We start from the raw sequence: 22,985 nt of genomic DNA, 5'->3' as shown, positions 1-22,985 counted from the left end.
TCTTTGTTGGTTATAACGCCTCATTATCATTAGATTGTTATTGTTTAAAAAATAACCGGTCTGCAACTAAGTCTGAGAATCTGGATGGTTGGACAGAACAGGTTTGTTCATTAAACCTGAGCAGATCATGAAACTTAGTCAATGGATCAGGAATCGTCTAAAATTGGTCCAATCATTGGATGGTTTCATTAAAATTAGTTTGAATTGCTTTTATTTCCTTAAAAGTGTTTCTTGTATTTTTTAGACCATTTCATTACTTTCATTAAACCAGTGTTTATATTTGAAATTTATCAGTTATTTATTTATTTTGTTGTTAAAATACAAGTATTTTTGGTAAGATAAAATTAGTTAATAAATAAATTAAATATAATAATTTATAAAAGTTGTGCTCTAATTTTTTGTAAATTACTTTATTAAAAAATTAAAAGTAGTTTAGAGACAAGGTTGTAATGTTTTTATTATAATTTAAAGTGTTTATTAAAAAGCTTATTTAAATAAAGTCACTATTAGTACATTTTGTTTACTCAATACTGAGCGTGGAGATGTTATTCGAATGTAAATTTTATACAATGCTTTTAAGTTTATTAACTTTATTATTGAACGTGCAATCTTAAAGATATGTATTTATTTGTTTTAATTAATTATATTATTGATGAATTAATGAAAACACGTGCGTCTAAGTATGTTTATTCTTTATGATAATAAAAATAATAAAACTATTGTAATTATAAAGTCAAATATAAATAATTTTTATATTTTATTATAAGGAATTTTTATTTTGTAAGTAATTTTTTAAATAAAAAATGTTTAAATTTAAAAGAACGATTTAAAATTTTAATTTTAAAAAATATTTAAAGAATAAAATTAGAAATTAACTATGGATATAAAAAAGAGGAATCATCTTATACATAAATATAAATTATCGAAAGTATATTTTATTTAGTGGATACATCTAAACTCTGGATCAAACAATTGTTTCTCGACCTTGTGACGGGGAGTGACTAAAGTTTGTGTTTTAATTTGGTTTACATTCTTTAATTTTTAAATTATTGTTCTTAGCCACTCAGTTTTTCTTTTAGAAAATCAAACTGTTAATTACTTTTTGTTTATTGAAAATGGGATCAAAATAACAAGTGCATCGGTGAGGTGACAAAAGTCATTCGATCATATGGAAGTTAATAGTTTAATCAAAATATTTTTTGCATAACTATTTTTATACCAAAGCGTTATATTTTTCAGTTCATGTTTACCAAAGTTGTAGTAAAACATTCAAATGTTTTCGTTTTTTTTTCGTTAATCAATTGATATATTTTCTGCGCACAGTGTTTCGTCTCATTTTAATGTGTCAAGATAATATTACATTACTACCAAATATTTCTAAGTTATTATTCATTTAATATCTTAGTTTAGTTTGACTGCTCGAATTTTCCTCAATTTTTCTGTACTTGTGTACTGTATTGACGGTGTGTAATGCAATATTGGATTGGTTTATCTGTGTTATCTTTTAAGCAAGAGCTTATTTATTAATATAAGTACATTTGTGTTTTTTATGTATTTGTTTAGTTTATTTATTTTAAAAGTAAATAATTGTTTTATTTTATTTCAAAAAATAATCCTTTTTATTTCTTAAATTGGTGATTATGTTAGTAAGTGTTTATTTCGAAAACACTTGTTTTAAGTTTAAACAGAATCATCCTTATTATAATAACAATGTTTTGACCACACTGTTTTATTCAAGTTAATTTCATATACTCATGCGCATGGATTATATTCCTTTTTTAAAATTTATTTTGCATACAGCTTTTATGTGCATAAGTTGATGCATATAAATCATTTGAGTGTGAATATTGTAAGGGCTTGTAAAATTAATAAAGGGACCTTTGGACCTTATGTGGGACATCTAGACCTATCAGATCAAAGGCATATGACCTTAGCAAGGTCTTTCTCCTAAGTCAGCTTTTCACTCTGTCAATTTTTTTCTTCTCTCTAAAACTCATCTTCTAGCTTTCTTCCTAAAATATCATCCTGTTGAACCGTTCAATTTTTGAATAGGTGGTGCTCAAACGTTTACCGCGTCAAGGGCTCCGTAACGGACCGAATGAGTTCTTGTTCCAACAGGTAAGTCATTTTCTCCTTTACTCCACCGTTTCTATCACCTAGGGCATTGTTATTTTACTTAATGCATGCCACTAGAAGTGTTCTACTTCAAATTTGTGGTAATTTCTAGCCTAAAAAGCTAATTCTATCACCATTGGGTGATTTATAGGGTGTCTTTGAATTTTGTTGTGAGAAGCACTATTTAGATCATCCCTGTCAAGTAAACTGTGAAGGGAGCTAATTATTTTTGTATGACTTTATTTGATACAAATATATGCAGGTTGAATGTTGAACTGGTGTGTTCTTGTGAAGTTGTTCTACGATGTTAATTTTTATTGGATAATTATAATTGAGACTATGGAATTGTGCTTAAATAATTTATGCTTTGGTGTTGAACTGGTACATGTGGCAATTATGTTTGTAAGTGTCTCTGTTGAAATTAATCTGTTTTGGTTGAAATTGTTCTGGTGTGAGGGTTTGGAGTAAGGGCTCTCTGATAGCATGTAGTTAGTGTGAGGGGAAGGGTGATATATATAATTGGGTATTTGATGTCTAGAACACTATAGGACAGTTTTAATAACTTAGATAATTAAATCATAACTTGTTAAAAGCCTTTTTTGTTGGTAGGATAGAGGGGACTTAAAAACCTGAGTTGGCACATCCCTGATCATAGAGCAGCCCTGGTCTAGTCCAGTACGTTGTGACTAGTCATATGTGCTAGCGCCGAAGGTGAGTCTGATGCGTTCAGACATCTGAACCCTCTTCGGTGACCAATTGGGGAAAAGTAAGATCTCTACTATGATGAAAATTAGACAAGTAGTTTACCAAATAAGAACCATGATATTATATATATATATATATATATATATATATATATATATATATATATATATATATATATATATATATATATATATATATATATATATATATATATATATATATATATATATATATATATATGAACGTAAACTGGTGCATGGAGGGGATCTCACTCCTTTTTCTTCTTCTGTTTGGATTGATTGATGTTGTTTGACTGCCAGGATGTATGTATGGTGTTGTTGAGTGGTTGTAAAGCATATGAATGTGAACTACAATGATGTAATTGAGTATGAAGTGGACATCTCAGGATGAGATGATTGAAAGAGATGTGTGGGGTGTTGTTGTTGTTTTGTATAACTGTATGGAGCTTTGAAATGATATGTATATCCCTACACTCGAAGCACTGTTCATGCTTAAATATAGGAGAGTAGTGTAAGTGGTGAGAGTAGAGGGAGGTTCTCGTCTATAGTCTTAGAGTTTAGACATAGACAGATGGAGGATTTACCTTGCATAGTGTTGGGGAGTGCCAGCTAAACTACGCAAGTGCAAAGACGACCAATAGTTCGACAGTTATACCAATGAGTCGTGTGAGTGTTTGAGTCATGGTTTAAAGTGATATGCCTCGATTGTTCTTTATATGTAGCTAAGCACGATGATATTTATTGATTGAACTATATGATTACTGCTTGTTTATCTTCTTTGTTGTGTGCTGCTTGTGTATGTTTCCTTTGCGATGATCATCCACTTGGATGGGAGCAGAAATTGTTGAGGAGGTTCCTTGGAGCAAGAGTTGGAGGATGCTGATGATGCAGTATAGTATTTTTAGGATTTCTAATTTTAAGTTGGTGTTATTTTGAAATACTCTAAACCGTTTAAGTTTACTATTCTACTTTGACTGTTCTCTTTATTGAAATGTGGACACTTAAGTTATATGATTGTGATTATTATATATTTGGGATGCCACAAATATCATATATTTTGTAATAAAATTTCACCATGTAGTGTTACTTCTTCAAGCTATCTATAGTGTTTGTCACTTAATTTCTCCTTTTGTCATAAATTTATTCTTTATTTAGCAATGATTATTAAATTTATTCAATTAAAACTATTTACAAATGTTTAATTGATTAAGCAATATTTGCAAACAAAACTAAATGTCGAAATAAAAATATTATTAAGTACGAAATACTTTTTAGATGTATATTTTAAATTTTAGTATATCCTGTTAGGGTTCTATTTAAATAAGTTCCAATAAATAATATCAAAAATGAAAAAGAAAAAGAACTTTTTATAATCTAAAAATAATGTATAAATAAAATAAAATTTCCAATGCAGCTTGATGTGGGAATTTATCCAATGTTAAAAGCATACCTAGTTTTAGACCTAGATCTTAGAGTTTGAAGTTTTGTTGAATAAATGATGTTAATAAGTGTTTATGTTTTCATTGAGACGGTGCAGGAAGAACTCTTTTTGAATGACACATGTTCCAATCAAGAAACTCAAACAACACTTCAAGAACTACAGTAACATGTTATTAGATGTATTACCTCAAAATAAAATGTGTTAATGTTAGCAATATTTTTGTAACATCAACCATATATGTGTCTATTATCACACTCCAGTAAATTAGTTGAATATATGTAACTAAATATAAAAATTTTATTATATTTTGACGCATATAATACTAGCTAATAAATGACTCGAAAAATATTTTATTAATCTCAAGAATGTTAAATGAAAAGTAAATTGTGATAGAAACAAACACACACACACACATATATATATATATATATATATATATATATATATATATATATATATATATTTTAGTTTAGTATTATTTTATCGTTATTATTATGATATTGAAAATACATTCTAATTTAGTTTAATCTAAATTTGAAATAATTTTTTGAAATGTTAAATTTCAACCAAAGATACTTTATAAACTTATGAAAAAACAACAACTCAAAAAACGAAAAAAAAGAGAGGAAAGGAAGTTAATAACTCCGAACAATTTGCATAAAAAATCCTAGGACATTATACTATGTTTTTTTTTTCATAGGAATTATAACCACGAGTGAATTGTAAAAATCTATAAATAACAATAATCACAAAAGACACTACAACTATTTTTAACATAAAAAATATTCTCTTAATATGAGAAATAAAAATATATCGATACAGGCCATTAAATCAATTACTATTGGGATCAAATACGAATAAAAAAAAGTAAAATTAAAAATACACACAAATGTCTATAATCAGGTATGAAAGTAATTTTGTTTTCAAATATGAAAAATAAAGAAATATAAATTTAAATAGAGTAACAATGTAAGATTGATTTCTCTAATCCCAAATCTCTAATGACAATTTAAATGGTCATAATAAAAAATTATATTCTACGAATCTTTATCAAAATTTCAACCCAATGTAACCATGAACGGAGAAGAAACCATAATTTTATCCACTTTGTGAATATGTTAACAATATTTTTTTCTTTTTACAAAAATAACACTTCTCTTGATTAATCTCAAATCCTTTATCCATTTAATTTAAGTGAGAGACATAGACTTTATTATATTTAACTTTTTAGACACAAAGTATAGAGTCCAATCCAAAACGAACATATTTATCTAAAACTTTTATAAAGAAAAAGTTCAATACAAAAAATTCATTAAATTTAGGATTTATCATCTTTTATGGTGTGTTTATCCAAACTAGTTATCAAAACCATTAATTTGGTACTATTATTAAGTTTTTTTTAAATATATTAAAGAGATTTAACACCAATTAATCACGAGAAAAGTCAAATAAAAAAATCAACAACACCATTTTCAATATTTTTTCTTATATATCACTTAATTTGTCTATTATTGACTAATATGAGACTTCTAATTTGCACTTTGAATCTTAACTACTTCAAATGTTAAAGATAAAATTGTTCTTTGATTATGAAATGATTCATGTTATTTGGTAACTTTGATTAGTTGTGTTTATACTTCATAATATTTAATGTATGCAAACTCTCCCTATGTCACATTATACATGTTTCGATCTTTTGACAATAATTTACATATCACTGTTTTATTGATGCGTTTGAATTTATTTGAAAAAAATATTTGAAACTAACAAATCACAAACCATCATTGTAAAAGAATTAAAAAAAAGTTGTAAAAAACATTTTTCTTTTTTTTTCTCTTCTTTCACACAAATGAGCTATACAGGGGTGACTACATGTTTATGCTCTTTCGTATGTTTTGCACTGTATTTGAAGAGGGTGACACTTGTAAGACCCGTATTTTAAGGACTGGTGGGGACATGGTGGTCACCCACCTTTTTCATTATTGGAGGTGCATTATTACTTACTGGAAGCTTAGCAAAGGGAGGGCCGACATTCATTTTCCAAACACATTCTTTCTCTCTCTAAAACTTCATTCCAAAATTCTCTCACTTCTCTCTAAGATTCCAGCACCTTGGACCGTGAAGGTGGCTTCTCCTTTTGCTGGACCAACTACGTCTTTAAGGTGTTGGACCGTTTCCTCCAAGTGCTACTGGTGCTGTTGCCGCTGTCCATCCAACCAGGCAGTGACACCTCTTGCATGCTGCTACTGCTGTCCGTGAAACCAAATCAGACTGTGTGTTCTCTTCATTTTTGCAGGTCTCAAGCTTGCTAGATCCGTGAGTCAACTTCATTCTCAAGTAATTTGGTGCAGCATTTGAAAAAGGAAATCAACCTGTGATAAGAAGTGCACCGTTCCAGCTCCAAAACAATTCATGCGTGTTCTTTGGAATAAAAGAAGCAACGTCCTCTTCCTTCAGATGTCCCATGTGCACTTTCTTCAATTAATTTCTTGGACATGGGGAATAAAGTCGTGAGTGGTGTGTGTTTCTTCTAAACCAGTTTTGAAATGAGTGATAAAGTGGGCCATAATGCTTTCTTCCAACAAAATAGTCACCTTATATTATATAAGTGGTGGCTCCCATTTTTATTCTAGCAATAATGGACATGCAAAAGTGTAGGGCCGTGTGCTATTTACACTTCAACAAATTCAACTTTTGCATTTAGGAGTCCTCCACGTGAGCTTTCAACCAATTGGTGGCCCCCTCATTCCATCAAGCACGGTTTGCATACTCCAAAAAGAATGTTCCAATTAAATTCCAAAACATTGCTTGCTGCCGAAATGAATGGCCATGGGCCGTGTGGCTGTGAATCAAAAGCATAGAAGAGAGCCATGTGGGAGAGCAGCCAGAGGAAGGGCACCCTTCCTTCCATTTCCAGCCGTTCAAAGAGCACCCAAGGGAAGCAGCACCAACTTCAGAAGTGCAGAGAGGAGGATTTGGGTTGGACATCTTGTGAGAGTGAAGCTGTTGCAGTAAGATCTGGGAGAGGAAGGGGAGAACTACTGAAGTTTCAAGGAGATCTTGATCTGCACGTCTGGAAGGAGATAGATCCCAAATTTACATGGAAGTCTTCAAGAGGTAAGGGGAGTTTGTTTTATTTCTTTGATTTTTAAGATAGTTGTGTTTGCTGCAAATCTGGGTAGGATTTGGGAAGAAGGGGATGAAGATAGGGTGTTTCTGGGTTTTCTCTGGAACCTGCGTGATTCTGCAGAATTCTGCAGAATGAGCGTACGTCCAATTTTGGTGAGTCAAAATTGGACGTTCGTCCCAACAGTGCTCGACCAGATAGTGGTCGACCAACTTCAGAACGTTCGTCCAATTCTGGTCAAATTGGACGTTCGTCCAAATTGATTGAGCGTTCGGTCCTGCACGAACGTCCGAGTACGTTCGTCATAATATAAGGGACGCTCGTCCAAGAGGTATTTAAACAGTAACTTATGAGCGTTCGTTCGTAACTTAGTATTTTGGTGGAGTAATCTTGAACGTTCGGCCTTGATCTCAAGACGAACGTCCGTAGGTTGTAATGAGCGTTCGGTCATTCTATGGGTTAACGAACGTCCGTTCTTTAAGGATTTTGATCTTTAAGCGCTCGTCCAAACAGTGATGAATTCAGGATAGCGTCCAAGGTTTTAGCGTTCGGCTGATCGACTTTGCGTTCGGCTCGGTAGTTGAGCGTTCGGTTTTGGAGTATAAGTGAGCGTTCGGTTTTGGAGTATAAGTGAGCGTTCGGTTTTGGAGTATAAGTGAGCGTTCGGTTTTGGAGTGTAAGTGAGCGTTCGGTTTTTGATATCAGAGAGCGTTCGGTTATAAGTGTTCGGTATGGATCTTAGACGTTCGTCCTTGTCTTTGAGAGCGTTCGTCCTTGAGTTGGTGAGCGTTCGTCCTAGAATTGGTGAACGTTCGTCCATAGTTTTAGGAGCGTTCTTCCTTGGTTTTTGAGCGTTCGTCCTTAGTTCTGTGAGCGTTCGTCCTTGGAGTTCGGGAGCGTTCGTCCTTGGAGTGCTGGAGCGTTCGGCCTTTGATGAGGATTGATCCCAGAACGTTCGTTCAGACAGCATCAGAGTTGGAAATAGCGTTCGGTAATAATGCATAAATCCGTGGGAGTATTTTGAAGCAATTATTGAGAATTGTTGGTTATTTTCCTTGATCCAATATTGGTTTAGTTATACATATTATTGAGAATATGTATGACTTCGTGATTGAGCACGTATATTCTAGTTATACATATTATTGAGAATATGTATGACTTCGTGATTGAGCACGTATATTCTAGTTATACATATTATTGAGAATATGTATGACTTCGTGATTGAGCACGTTTATTCAGTTGGAGGTGGTACATACACTATGTTATTTACTTGTAACTTCGTCGGTCTTTTTAGCATTTTTGCTAGTCTCACGCGTGAGACGGAGATTCGAGTGTCACCTTCTTCTGCGCGAGGAGGTGAATGTCTCGCCCACTGACTTCGGCTCGTGTTGAGTATAGTGCATCGTTACGCGTAGTATCGATGTTTTTACTCGTTAGTCCTTGAGGAGTCGGGGAGATAGGTCTGAAGTCGCGATGGATGACGGCTCGGGTCGCCTGTTATTGAGAGCAGGTTATGACGACGAATTACAAGTAAACGACATCAGTTTATGAAAGACTAGTCTGCAGAGTCATGTGAGTAGATTTATCATGGGGATTGTTATAGTATTTGTAGTGGGTTTATAATGTGATAATTCTGGTTATTCATCTGCATGTTGTGGCTGTGGCTTCTAACTGTGATAGTCGTACAGATACGGGAGAGATGGTAGTGCAGATAAAGTTGGATTTGGAATACTTCAAGAGAGAGACGAGAAGTAAAACTTGTTGGATCTATAGGTAGTAACGAGCGTTCTTACTAACGACGTTCGGTCTTCGTGTTATTTATTTTCTGGTAGCGAGTGTTATTAGGTAACAGTTGATCTTGATGTTAGTGGATCTGAGGTAGCTAGCGTCCGATCTTAATTTGGTAACCTGAGGTTTAGTTTGATTACGTTCGGTCAGTACTGAGGTGTTCAGCAGAGTACTGTAGGTGTTTAACCCAGACTCAAGCGTTCTTTATTATAGTGTTCTGTCTCGTAGCGATGGTTCTTAGGGAATGATCTTTATTGGTGATGTTGCTCTGAGGATGTAATCATTTATAGGGAGTGACCAGCCTTGATAGTCGTTGAGGTAACAATCGATTAATAAATAGTGATTAGTTGTGATGATGCATGATTCAGGAAGTGATCATTCTTAGGTAATGCTCGGGTCGGATGATGATTGTCTCAGGTAAGGATCATTAATAGTTAGTGGTTGTACGTAGGGAACATCCGGTCTCGATGAGGTTACCCTCAGATAGAATTAAATCCAGTAAAGTGATCAATTAAGTGTTCGTCTGAAGGGTACTTAATCTGTGGTGTGCGAGATTTGATCTTTGAGCAATCGTTCGAATAGTGTTCGAAGTAATAGTAATTGTTCTAGTAGAGTACACTGTCTTAACGTGAAGTCTAAGCACTTGATCTTAATCAGCGTTTGATCTTTTGGTATTCAACCTAATGGTATTCGGTATAATAGCGTTGATGTTTAGTTTCGAGCTTAAGTGATCAATCTTAATGTTCGTATAAACAGTATCCGATGTAATATAAGTTCGTTGATTTATCGTTTGATTCAGTAATGATATGATATCTGGGTATGTATTGAGGTTGAGTGCACTGTAGTAGGATGTCTTGATCTGTGGTTGATTGTGGATATATTGAGGGGACTAAGAATGAAATCACAAGTGGGGCACCTTCCATTGATTTGCTCATCAATGTATCATCCGGATGAGAGTCTATTGTGTACTGGATTGATTATTAGGTATTATGGGATGAGTGTCCAACAGGAATTGTGGTACGTTGGTTGGAGGATGTCTGATTTAATTATCATATGATATTTGTGTTGAAATAACTATGCAAGTTTTATAAATGATGTGTTTCAGGTTAACTCACCCTTACTTTGCTTGTTTGTGCATGTGAATGCGATGATCGTATAATGTGTGATGTTATACGGGAGCAGTTGAAGGATTGTCACGTGATCCTGTGCAAGTGGAGGAAGAGATGGAAGATCGAATTAGAAGGATTCAATGTTATCTTTGCAGTTGCGTCTGAGCTTAAAACTGATGTATAGATTTTAGTTGATGTTCGGGATGTTATGTATTATTATAATATTTAAGTTTTGAAATAATTTTTAATTTTTGGGATGTTACAACACTTCATAATGAAGCAGTTTTGATTCAAGTAACAATGATACCAAAGTTATCAAACTTGTTAAATTTTAATAATATCATACAATGACAGACTTTCAGTGATGTCAAATAAGCTTATATGTGTTATTTTTAAAATTGTCAAAATAAACTTGAACCAAAAGAAATTACAAAATGGGTCTCAAACTGAAAAATTGTGAATTAAATTAAATCAACCAATGTTTTACCTATTAGTTTGACTCTCAGTTAACTTAAGTAGAGTTGACAGTTTAAAAAAATAACAATAATAAATAAGTTTTAAAAAAAATAAAAGTAATATTTATTTAAGAAGTTTGTTAACTTAATGTAACTTCTATATCATATTTTAATTAAAAAAAATCTCATATATGAATTATAAATTTTAAAATTAAAAATATTTGAATAATTTTTGATTTTTTTTATTTAAACACGTATATGCATCATAATTTATATTTATTTATATAAAATAATTACATCTAAAATTTAAATTCAGAAATATAACTAATTTTTGAAATAAATAGTTACTTTTCATTTTTTATACTTTTTAAGTGGACAAAAAAGTTCATTAAACTGTAATAAGGTTAGACCAAGTCAACAATATAAATATTTATTTATTTATCGAAGCACCGTATCTTGATGTAACTCTCATAAAGTTGTTGAAGTTGGAACTGAAATACCCAGAGTTAGAAGAATTCCTTTAAGAAATTTTTTTTTATAAGAGATTGATATAGTTAGAAAAAATATGTACATAAATTTTTTAGGAGTTAGTAATTTGAGAAATAAAAAAGTTGACTGATAATTATTAAATAAAAACTAAGTAAAATAAATACTACACAATCAAAATATATAAGGTTCTCACACAATACTCGAAAAAATAAAAATAATAAATGCCTGATAATATGATATTTAGAACTTGGAATACTGAAATACGTCTGTATAACTTAACAGCAAATAATTCATCAGTCATTTTGTTTTTCTTATGAAAACAAACCCTCACACACTTTTACACTTTCATTTTTTTTCACCCATATTAAATTTTAGTACAAAATTATCAAGAACAAAATATTAAATTTTAGTTTCTTTAACAAACTTTTTATTTAGATTTTTTATCTTATAATACTTACTTTGGAATTTACTCTTTTTAAAGTGTCATATAAGTTAAACAAAAACAACAACAGGAAAGTATGATTCCAGATATTTTTATTTTAAATTTAATTACAACTTAACAACAAAAATTACGATTGAAATATTTTATCTGCAAATAAAAGTTACAATTTTTTTTTATAATTTATTGATCATTATAATGGCATTGAAATTTAATTAAAAGTTTTATGGATTTTTTTTAGGCGGAATAGAAATAAATAAATAAAAAAAAGCTGTTCCCCGTCTCACAAAATCTCTATTAAAATTAGAACCAAAATGGGTTGCGAATATTAGTATTAGTCATAAAGAACGGTGTGCCAGAGTTTTTATTTATCATTTATATATTTATAAAACAAAAACAAAAACCCTTTCACTAACACAACAATAGTGTCTTTGCCAAAGAAGAAGAAGATTGAATCGAAACGCGGAGTTTCTTTGTCTCTCCCCAACAAATTATGGTTCTGAAGAGGAAGAAGATGGAGCAGCGCTTCACCTTCTTCTTCTGCTGTTGATTTCATGGCCACCTCCCAGTCCCAGCATCGCTGCGTTTTCGGTATCCCCTCCCTCTCCTTCTTCGTGTTTTTCTGGTTATTGACCATTTGGGTGTTAAAGAAATGGGAAATCGAATTAGTTTCATCTTTAAATTTTCTATCTTTGTGGCTTCTTGTTATTGCAACCTTGGATGCTGTCAATTTCAATCAGATTGGAATTTTTGTAATTCATGCACGTTGGTTGTTGGGTTATGACAATTGTTGTGATTTTATTGTAGTTGGGAATATACCGTATGATGCCACAGAGGAACAGCTTGTCGAAATCTGTCAGGAGGTTGGCCCAGTAGTGTCATTCAGGTAACTTTGAAAAAAGTTCTTAGCTGTTCATGAGTTTTTTTTTTTTCAGGTTTATTTTTTTTGTTATAACAATTCGTATTTTCTCCCACCCTGGAAATAGGGCATTAGTTTCTTATAAGCACTTACAGTAGAGAAAAATGGTGAGAAAAAATGAAATGAGTTTATCCCACAATTTGAGGTGTATAAGCTTCTCTTCTTATAAGATCTTATGAAGAAGTTTATGCAAGAAAATCAATAGTTGTGGCTAGAAGTTGCTTTCCAAGTCTGTTTTAAGGGACAAGTTTCATTATGAGATTTTTCTGTAATTTTTTGGAATTTCCTTTTTGCTTCTTGACCAATGTTTTATTTGGTTGAAGACTTGAAGCTTTCCCATCTTTTATCTGCAGATTAGTTATTGACAGGGAAACCGGGAAACCGAAAGGTTATGGATTCTGTGAGTATAAGGATGAAGAAACAGCTTTAAGCGCTCGACGAAATCTTCAGGGTTATGAAATTAATGGCCGGCAATTGCGTGTTGATTTTGCCGAAAATGACAAAGGGACTGACAGAAATAGAGAACAGGTATATTATCAAATTTTTTTGAAATAGTGACTAGTTATTCTTCCGAATCTTTGTCATGTTTACTATAAAGATAGCACCGAGTCACCATTGATATGGCATGCACCCATACACTCACGAATAATTGGACATTCGTTGTCTTCTTTATATTTATATTTTTCAAAATGCAAAGTTTAATCAATGTGAAACTAAAAGGGAAATACATATTAACTCATACAAGTATTTCGCTCACATTGTTCAATTTCTTTTACTTGATAGTTTCATTTTTGACCAATTAAATCATGTCACGCATAAGCAAGTACTGGATGTTGGTTTATTACAGATTAAATTGTTTATTTTTCTTTTTTGTCACAGGGTCGTGGTGGGCCTGGAATGACAACAAATGTTGGTTAGTTGTTTTCCTCTTGCTATTATTTTATGCTGTACTAAATAATCTTGCACATTTAATCACTGCATTGCCTTTTTTATCCTGTGTTTTTCATTTTCTCCTCTGTATTAAAGACCCTCAGAAACAAGTTGGTGGCCCAGCTGGGGAAGCTGTTCAGCATCAGCCTATTGGTCTTCATATTGCCATAACAGCTGCAACTGTCATGACAGCAGCTCTAGGCGGTGCTCAGTTTGGCATCCAGTCAAATCAAAATAGTTTGCAGAGTCAGTCAGCATTGGCACATGATCCTTTAACCCTGCATCTGGCCAAAATGTCCAGGAGTCAGCTTACGGAGATGATATCTGAACTCAAGGTAACTATTGGTTATGGGTACCTTCACTTCCCTAGAAAACTTTCTCTTTGGTTGATCATTTCGTTTCTTGTTATGATTGCAGGGAATGGCTACACAAAACAAGGATCTGGCTCGCCAGCTGTTGCTTTCAAGGCCACAGTTGCCCAAGGCTCTTTTCCAGGTGTGTACTATTTCTCCTATATCAATTCCCCTGTGAATTTGTTCTACCACAGCATTCTTTTATGACAAACTTGTCTCTTTTTAGTTTCTACATGTGCTCATATGATATAGATATTCATTATGGTGGCTATACCAGAAAGTTCATTGATCTGACCACATGTGACTGTTAGAAATGAACTAACGAGATCATGCAAAATAAGATAGTTGAGTAGTAGAGACTGGAGAACAGTTTACATCTGACTGATACACTTTTGTATATAAAATGACTTTTTGGATGACCTTTTCTCATTTTTCAATTTAAATGCAGCTGAACTATGAGTTTTTTTTTGGGGTATTATACTTGATTCATAGCAGTTTTGTAAAATCTGTCTGCTTCATGGAACTGGATCATGGCATGTCTGGTAGGGAGATACATAACTTTTTCTATCTTTTGCTACAACTTTTTGGAGGAGGGAAGGTATAGTTTTTGTTTTGCACTAATTGGGAGGCCAATCCATTTGGTGACTAGAGTTCAACAGGACATAGTTCGTGTAATACACATGCTGCTTTTGCATGATTTGCTAGTTTTGTGGCCTTTTTCTTGTCATTTTACACATTCCGTAAGTTGGAAAAGTCAGCCTACTATTTACCTCCAAAATCATGATTCATAATAGAGTTAGTCATGGCTGTGTAGGTCATGGTTACATGGTATGTTAATAGTACTTGACTCCTGCTATCAACCTCTTTCATTCTGTTTTCTTTTGAAGTATTCCTTAATCCTTATCCTTGACTTGTTATTTCTCTTTCCATAGAATTACAGTCTAAAAAAAATATATCAATGTTCATTGTGTGGGCTGTAATTTAGAATCTTTCAATTTTGTGTGCTACTTTATCTTTATTTTGACAATTAACGTCTAGCTGATCACTCTTTCCTTCGATTATACTTTGTGATGTGTTCTATACCATCCAAAATATTTTCAACTCGCAAAAAATTTACCTTTGGGGGTTTTTGTGGATCTATTTATTTGTATATGATTTGGATAATTTCTTTGATCATTATGTTCACAATTTTATATGCAGGCTCAAATAATGCTAGGAATGGTGTCTTCCCAAGTGGTTTGTTTCACTATCTTTCTGCTTGATGTTCATTTGTTTTATATTTTATGCCAAATCATTGTCATTTGGGACTTATAATTTGATTTAGGTTGCTATAAATCCCAACTTCCAAGGCTGTGAACTGAGCCTTTTAACTTGTAGATTACAGCTAGTGTGTTCTGGGACAGTTGGAAACAACTAACAGCTATTTTTTTTTTTAATTTTTTTTATACTATTTTATATATTGCCTTGTGGAGAACAATATGTTTAGGCAGACTGAGAAAGAGAAAGGGAATAGACTTTATTAAGCAATTGATTATCTTTCTTGTCTAGGTAGTCGGAGTTATCTGGAATTGATTTCATGGAAGCTGTATACGCCAATTGTATTTGTGGATCAGACAAAATTTGGGTAGCAAATATTCCGAAACTGGAGGTCTCAAGATTAATAACTTACCCTTAATAAATAAAGCTCAAATAACTAAAACAACTTAGGGAAAAGACATGGAAGCTCAGTTGCTGACAAGCTTTAAAATACTTAATTATAAAATTAATAAGATGACTCTAGGACTTATATGACATCAACAGAAGCAAAACCAAATAGCCCTAAACCTAAATATGATCATTCAGGGTTTATGTTATATCAAATTAGCGTTAAATTTATATTAGACTACTTAGACTTTTGTTCCTTAAACTTGCTCCTTCTAGATCACTAATTTTTTTTGTCATGATAATTATTGCAGTTACAAATGCCAAACCTTAGGCTGGTTTCAGATCAACCCTCACAGTCTTTAATGAATGAAGGTCAGCTGGCTCAGCCACCATTGGTTCAAACTCTGCCAGGCCTTCCTCCTCATGGGCAGAGCAAATTGCAGTCTGGTTTGACACCTTATGCTCAAGAAGGCCAAGTCAACACCATACTTCATAATCCTCTGGCTCCTAATCAATTAACTGCTCATCCAAAGCCTCCAGTGCAGCCCCGAATTCCCGTTCAACAACATCCAAACAACCCTGTACTGCCTGGAACTTTGTCAGGGCAGCCTAATTTATTACTTCCTTCTTTGCGCCCAGGTCTGGGAAGTTTGTCTGTCAGGCCTCCAATTCAACCGACAACTTCAACTGCTCTAAACCAGCAAATGCATGTCTCTTTGCTACAAAATTCTGCACATGTTGGAAACTCAACTGTCGGACATAATATTCAAATGGTTCGTCCAGATGCCAACTTTCAGGTGCCAAGTTTTGCTTGTTTTTTAATTCTTTTATGTTGAGATATGTTTTTCTTTAAAAAAAAAAATCCATGCATTAAAAGTTAATATTAGGACGTACCATGCTGGTTTAGCCCCACCTTTCTTTTCATGGGATGATTATTCTTGCTTTCTGCACTTTGTTATTGCTTTTTATTATTTTAGTTGCCTTTTGTAGTAGAGAAAGAAAGTAGATGTCCGTAGCACAGGATATCAGAAATACAAAAACTAGACAATAGGAGAAACCCACATTAAAGCTTTCCGTTCCTGCAATTCTGTCAAAGAAGAAACGTCTTTTTAGCACCATAAGGAGGCCTGATATATCTCTATACCCCATCAAAGTGCAGATAGAATATTTATACTTTTTGGCCAATATGGGAAATATTTCTGCAGCAATGTGGAAAATTGAGTTTGTCCGCTACCAGCTCATTCTACCCATGATAGACTGATTTTCCTAACAAGTTGGCTTGTTTTTCAACCCTAAACTCTCTCAACTAAGCTAACTTGTGAGTTTAACAAACAACACTGATTTAAAGTATTACCAATCAAGCCAAACACTTAACCTTTGAGGGAGCTATATCCTTCCTAAGTTGCTAGAGCAGGGTTGATTTTAAAATGAAAATATTAAAGAGTCTAAATTCAGTACCCCTTTTGTATTTTTTGTTATAAATAGGTGGGTACATCCCTTTAGTTTTTTTTCCTTTCTTATTTGCTTTAGTTTGTGAGGACTTTCTTTCCTCTTGCATTTGTATATTAATGAAGAAAAAAACATCGAAGAACTTACTATTGAAACATCATTGACATTTTGTAGTATTTTCACATTATTTACCGTACATAGAAATGTCCAGTCATTGGTTGAGCATCCCTTTGTGCTCTCAAATTGAGATGCTATGTAGCTGATAGTGTGCAGAAGTTTATTTTCTCGTCACTTCTGCGTAGCTGGCTACAATTTCTATATTTATATGCTCATATTTTTAAATAATGTATTTACCTTTATTTATTGAAACAGCCTGGTCCCTCCATATCGGTGTCTACTTCTCAGTTATTGAGTAAAGGTGATAAATCTTCTAATATAACGTATTCAAACATGCCTTTGGGAGTAGAGAAAAAAAACAATGTTCGTGATTCTTCAGAATCTTTTTCTCGCCCATCAAAGCTCATGAAATTGGATGAGGGAAGGAGTACACCCCTTTCTACTGGGATGTCAGACGTGCCTGTCACTGATGGGCCGTCTCATACCCTTGGAAGAAGCTCATTGCCTGTACTTGCTACTCCTAAAGCAGAAGGGCAATACTCTGAGCTACAATCTTCTCAGGTATGTATGTGACTTGGTGATTCATTGATGAGATGTGAAGGTGAATTATTGTCTTATGAATTTATCGAAACATTCATTGTTATTTTTTGACTTTGGATGCAAAAGTTGTTGTAAGGTCATCTCTTTTGAGATTCAGTATTTTGAATAGTCTTTCATTTGGTTGCTAAAAAAGATAGTCTAACCTTTAAAAAGGGTTCCTAGAATACTTCGGAATTGTGTAATGTTGCCTGTTTTCTTAAATGAAGTTTGAAATTTACATAAGATTATCTGCAAATGGTCAGGTACATTTAATTGGGGTGCATCTAGTAGGAACTGAACTTTCAGATTTGTCAATTATTTGACTTACGCAATCAGTATTTATGCTGTGAAGTTTCCTTATCTTTTATTTTGAACTTTGAAATATCATAAGCAAAAAAACTATGCTCTGTTTACGCCACGAGTCTTAACCATCTTTTAGATCACTAGTCTGGTAACCACTAATTGGCGTGGAACTAGAGATTAGTATAACGGATCATGTGTGTACTTTAGGGATCATGATGACATGACTCTGCCATGGTTACAAGCTTATATAGTCTGTAGTAATCTGAATTCCATATTAGGAGAGGGATTTTATGCATGGTTAGTGCAAAACGCATCTTATACCTTTTATTCAAATGATCGAATATTTAGTCCCTACCTTTTAGGCTAGCAAACTTTGCCTGAAAACAATGCTTTTAAATGTTTCATATTTACATTTACGTTACTTTTACTGTTTCGAATGTTTTGTTTTAATTCTTTTTACCACAATGGACCCTTATCTTGTTTGGTTATAGTAACCGATCGTACTGGATATATATTCATTATTTTGTTTTCATTACGCATCCCAGCTTCCTCCTGATGTGGAGTCTGTTTTGCTGCAACAAGTATTGAATCTGACACCAGAGCAATTGAGTTCCTTACCACCAGAGCAGCAACAACAGGTAATTCAGCTCCAGCAGGCTCTTCGGCGAGATCAGATGCAGCCCTCATAACAAAGAGAGACTCATGAACAGTTCAGATAGCAACAACTTATTGTATACTAGCATTTGCTGTAGATTAGATTCAGAATATTAAAATTCTTTCTACTACTATTGCTTCTTTTGTAATTTGTTTTCTAGTTCATTGCCCAAATAGTTGATGTAGCATTGAGGAGATCCACATGGGCGCTTCTTTAATCCCTTAGAAGAGATATATTGTACAATAATAATTTTGGCGATAATTTTTTTTTTGCTGTTGGCAAATCTCTAGTGTGGGCTGAATAACTTTGCCTTGTCGTTGGAGCTATTGTAAGCATGCATATGCTTGAATATGTTGTCTGCACTATGTATTATCGCTGATCCCCCTCAATTTAGACAATAAAATGTCTAAGCTCAATATCCAGCATATTAATTCTCATTTCAATAATTTTCCTTGTTTTCGTTTTCTTTACCATTCACATCATACAATACACAGTACAGAGCAATTGCCAGGTCTGAGATCTTATATGAGTGCTTTGTTTCGTTCAACTATCTGGAGCATTGTGACCGGAAATGGTTGGGTTGTCATACAATACACAGTACAGAGCAATTGCCAGGTCTGAGATCTTATATGAGTGCTTCGTTTCGTTCAACATAGTGCCCACAAATATCTGGAGCATTGTGACCGGAAATGGTTGGGTTGTCATTGACAACAGTGAACAATATTGTACTAGAAAGAAATGCATCCCTTTTCTTACGGAATAAAGAAGAAATCAATTTGAAGGCATGAATTTTTATCAAATGGTTTATTTTCCGTGGCACTGAAATATGCTTTGATTTTATTTCTATAAGATTAGTGAGCGTGACATTTGTTCTTTATACTAAAACGATGACAAACTAATTAGTTTATTTTAAGATCTTTGATTACCCTATCAATTGTCTTTCCTTTCCTTTTCCCGCACAAATAATTTTGTATGTATGTACTCCAACAAAATGAGGTAGAACTAGTAATCCCTGTGGTCTAGGAATATTTTGTTAAGAAAACTGATGAATCCAAACCACACCAGAATCGTTTTGCGAGTAGAAATGAAGAGTGACTTAGTGGGAGCAGAGGCTATTATACATGAAAAATTTCCCAGTGGGAGTTTTGGCTACCAAGATAAAAGAGAAAACCAAACATTGAGAGGAAGGAACCTAGAAACCAAGTGCCCAACTTTGCAGTTGCAGGGTAGATCAGCAAAAACCATCTTGTCATCAGATCTTCGGAAACATCTGAAGTTTCAGGTATGCGTTCTTTGAAATGAATTTGTGAAGAGAAAAGGAAGAAGATTTGCGAGTTTTTTGATTTTGGCTCAAAAGAAAAGATTTACCGTGAAAAGCCAATATTACCTTTCAAAAATAATTTAAAACGATACAATCACGAAGAAGTTTATTCGATTCTAACACAAGCTTATATCCATAAAATAATATATTTTAAAAATAATTATTTCGTTTCATTTAAATACAATTTTTTTTTCATTTTAAAAAATAACTTTTATTTTTTTATAATAATTTTTACAATTATATATTATTAACAATTATATTTTATATCGTTTTTATTATATTAGTTTTGCAAACATTTTAATAATTTTTAATTTCTATCTATTAAAATATTTTTTTTATTAAATCGTTTTTCTTCTATGTCACATTGATAAATTCTATTATAATTTTTTATAACTTTATTTTCAAATCCAATATCCAAATCCAATAGAGCCTAAGGGTATTCAAGAAAAGATCTGAATTAAGAGATATCTTGCAATGCCTTCAGATTCTACAACCACTTGAGAATTGTCATTTCCTTTAGAGGGACACTTTGTACTTTTCTGCAGCAATTATAATCTGAAATTAGGCGGACCTAACATAATATTTTGCAGTGTGGAAGAAAATACATGATTTTAAAGAGAAAAGGGATAATGGAAATTTGGAGACACTTTCAAATCCAGGCAGTAGTCAATAAAACCGTCATTAGCTTCAATTAGGAGTGACAATGAGTAGATATCCTAATATTTTTAAACCACCTGACTCAAAACAGAATAAACTACCCTAAATCTGAATCCTCAAATAACTAGAAATAAATTTACATGTGCCCACTTAATCCTAAATACTGGAAACATCCATTCAATAAGCTGCTGCAATGGATCTTTGATTGAAATTCCAATTTTCTGCCCTGACAGTTAAATGTGTCGTATTCTGTATTAAAACTAAATGTGTGCAACCGAGAAATGATCCCGCAGTAAAATAATCCACATTATGATGATTGAATAATTTTAGAAATACTCTCGTGTTGGTAGAGCAACATCAAACAAGAGCCTAATATGTTCAATCTTGTCCTTTGAACTATAAAAATCAAACACTCCCGTTGGAAGAACATTATCAAACAAAGGCCTAATATGTTATGAAATGACAATATCTCATCACATTCATCTAACTATGAGTCCATGGGTGAATAAAGGGACCCCATTCCCTTCTGAATTATCTCTCTACAGCCACAAGCAACATAAACACAAGAGACACAAGTATGAGTTTGGCATGGATCCTTTAGATTCTTAGAAAGGAACACAGTTAAAAATCACCTTAAATTTAACTCATTATTTTTTATTATGGTCATCAATTCCAACAAACAATTATATATAGAAACTGCATTCGAATTAAATTCACAACAAGGTGCATCACCACCAATGAAGAAAGTCATGGAATTACAACAATAATAACAACAATGGCAATAATCATACATACAATACAAGAATAGCCGTGTGGTTAATTTACAAAAGAACCTCAAAGAATTGAAAAAAAACCAAAACCATAACACCGTCTCTGATGGTGGAAGATACATACACAAACCCCGTCAAACTAAAAAAGACCGAACAAGACGGAGAACCCCAACAAGATGAGCCAAACAATGTGCACCAAGAGGAGAGCCTGTCCAGGAATCGGTGCCGATCCCCCATTCCCCTCTACACAGTGACCCATTCTCTCAACCTCCACGCCGGCGCACGCTGCCTCAGCACAACCGCACCAGTAAGTTACGCCGTCCGCGCCGCACACCGGGTCGGCGACGAAGCACTTAACGGGGCACGACGACGGCGTCGATTGGATGCACAATTTTAGCGGTGGCTGCTGACTCGCCATCGAAATGGGTAGAATCATGCAAAGTGCAACGACGGTGATCGCGGCTGCGAGGAACCGGTGGCGAGAGGGTGGGAATTTCCACATGGCCATTGTCGGAGATCGCGAGCCGCGAGAGCTCGCCGTGTCAGATTTGAGGACTCTGTTAGAGGGGAAGTTTTGGGATTTGGAGGATTGGAAGAATGGAAGGTTTCGGAATTGAAATTGGAGTGAACCCTAATTGAGGGAATTTGGGGTTTTGTTTTCCGTGTTAGCGAGGATAAAGGGAAAGAAATAATCTTTTGTCTGTGGGAGAATAGGTATGGTATTTACAACTAATTTAGGAAAACTTTTGAAAATGAAATTGTTATATTGTATGTATGCAAGAGTTTTCGAAGGTGAAAATAGTAAATTGCTTTGAAATTGGGCTCATGATCATAGAGTCCGTTATGTGGCTTTAGCATTACTGAATCCACCTCCAAGATCTCATCCTGCACCTCCAAAAATTTCATTTTTAACCTTCTGACATTTCATCATTATCCTACACCTTTAACTTTATAGAAAATTTTATTTTTAATTTTAATAAATATATTCTTATTTTTTTCTTTTTCTTATTAAAAAGATTCTATATCACCTTAATAATAACTAAATTTAAAATTCAAATATTATTTAATATAATTTTATATTTTAATAATTATTAAAATATGATTTATGTTATAATAATAATTATATTAAAAATATAAAAATAAAATAATTAAAAATAAAAATAATAACAAAAAAGTAAATTATATTAAATAAAATATTTAATATATTTAAATATATTAAATTATATTAAAATATTAAATTAAATTAAATAATTATTAAAATTTAAATAATAAACAAAATTTTAAAACAGTTATTTATCAAATAATAAATAAAATTATATTAAATAAAATATTTAAATATACTAAATTATATTAAAATATTAAATTAAATTAAATAATTATTAAAATTTATATATAAAATAAAATTTTAAAAACATTCTTTATCGGATATGGACATCCGATTTATAACTTATCGGATCCGATTAACAAATTTTTCAAAATTTTGTTTTTTTAAAATTTTAATAATTATTAAATTTAATTTAATATTTTAATATAATTTAATATATTTAAATATATTAAATATGATTTTAAGTATTGTTTTTATTTTTATTTTTATTCTTAT

General features: G+C 32.8%; 3 protein-coding genes across 3 annotated transcripts; 2 read left to right on the top strand and 1 right to left on the bottom strand.

Annotated features, from left to right (window-relative positions):
* Nucleotides 1–6,269: 6,269 nt before the first annotated feature.
* Nucleotides 6,270–10,562, top strand: LOC148195040 (uncharacterized). The gene is made up of 2 exons (XM_088095016.1): nucleotides 6,270–7,398; nucleotides 10,379–10,562. Exons 1-2 carry the CDS (start codon nucleotides 7,152–7,154, stop codon nucleotides 10,468–10,470), a joined length of 339 nt encoding a protein of 112 aa, XP_087951142.1. The 5' UTR covers nucleotides 6,270–7,151; the 3' UTR covers nucleotides 10,471–10,562.
* Nucleotides 10,563–12,070: 1,508 nt separating this feature from the next.
* LOC148195039 (cleavage stimulating factor 64-like) lies at nucleotides 12,071–19,074 on the top strand. The gene is made up of 10 exons (XM_088093764.1): nucleotides 12,071–12,279; nucleotides 12,496–12,574; nucleotides 12,961–13,135; nucleotides 13,487–13,520; nucleotides 13,634–13,872; nucleotides 13,955–14,032; nucleotides 15,091–15,126; nucleotides 15,846–16,331; nucleotides 17,356–17,661; nucleotides 18,528–19,074. The coding sequence occupies exons 1-10, from the start codon at nucleotides 12,243–12,245 to the stop codon at nucleotides 18,669–18,671; spliced, it is 1,614 nt and encodes a 537-aa protein (XP_087949890.1). The 5' UTR covers nucleotides 12,071–12,242; the 3' UTR covers nucleotides 18,672–19,074.
* Nucleotides 19,075–21,343: 2,269 nt separating this feature from the next.
* LOC148195038 (uncharacterized) lies at nucleotides 21,344–22,116 on the bottom strand. Its single transcript, XM_088094868.1, has one exon. The coding sequence runs from the start codon at nucleotides 21,891–21,893 to the stop codon at nucleotides 21,525–21,527; it is 369 nt and encodes a 122-aa protein (XP_087950994.1). The 5' UTR covers nucleotides 21,894–22,116; the 3' UTR covers nucleotides 21,344–21,524.
* Nucleotides 22,117–22,985: the final 869 nt, after the last annotated feature.

This window comes from Vigna umbellata, chromosome 7 (assembly GCF_029865625.1).
Source record: "Vigna umbellata cultivar VRB3 chromosome 7, Vumbellata_1.0, whole genome shotgun sequence".
NCBI classification, from domain to species: domain Eukaryota; kingdom Viridiplantae; phylum Streptophyta; class Magnoliopsida; order Fabales; family Fabaceae; genus Vigna; species Vigna umbellata.
This window is presented reverse-complemented; position numbering and strand designations above follow the sequence as displayed.

What these genes read in the sequence shown, in the direction of transcription:
- LOC148195039 (XM_088093764.1), top strand. Translation starts at nt 12,243, where the DNA reads ATGGCCACCTCCCAGTCCCAGCATCGCTGCGTTTTCG. An exon ending in CTGACAGAAATAGAGAACAG is followed by an intron (nt 13,136 to 13,486) that starts GTATATTATCAA and finishes TTTTTGTCACAG; the next exon opens with GGTCGTGGTGGGCCTGGAAT. An exon ending in GTCCAGATGCCAACTTTCAG is followed by an intron (nt 16,332 to 17,355) that starts GTGCCAAGTTTT and finishes TTATTGAAACAG; the next exon opens with CCTGGTCCCTCCATATCGGT.
- LOC148195038 (XM_088094868.1), bottom strand. Translation starts at nt 21,893, where the DNA reads ATGGCCATGTGGAAATTCCCACCCTCTCGCCACCGGTTCCTCGCAGCC.
- LOC148195040 (XM_088095016.1), top strand. Translation starts at nt 7,152, where the DNA reads ATGTGGGAGAGCAGCCAGAGGAAGGGCACCCTTCCTTCCATTTCCAGC. An exon ending in TACATGGAAGTCTTCAAGAG is followed by an intron (nt 7,399 to 10,378) that starts GTAAGGGGAGTT and finishes ATACGGGAGCAG; the next exon opens with TTGAAGGATTGTCACGTGAT.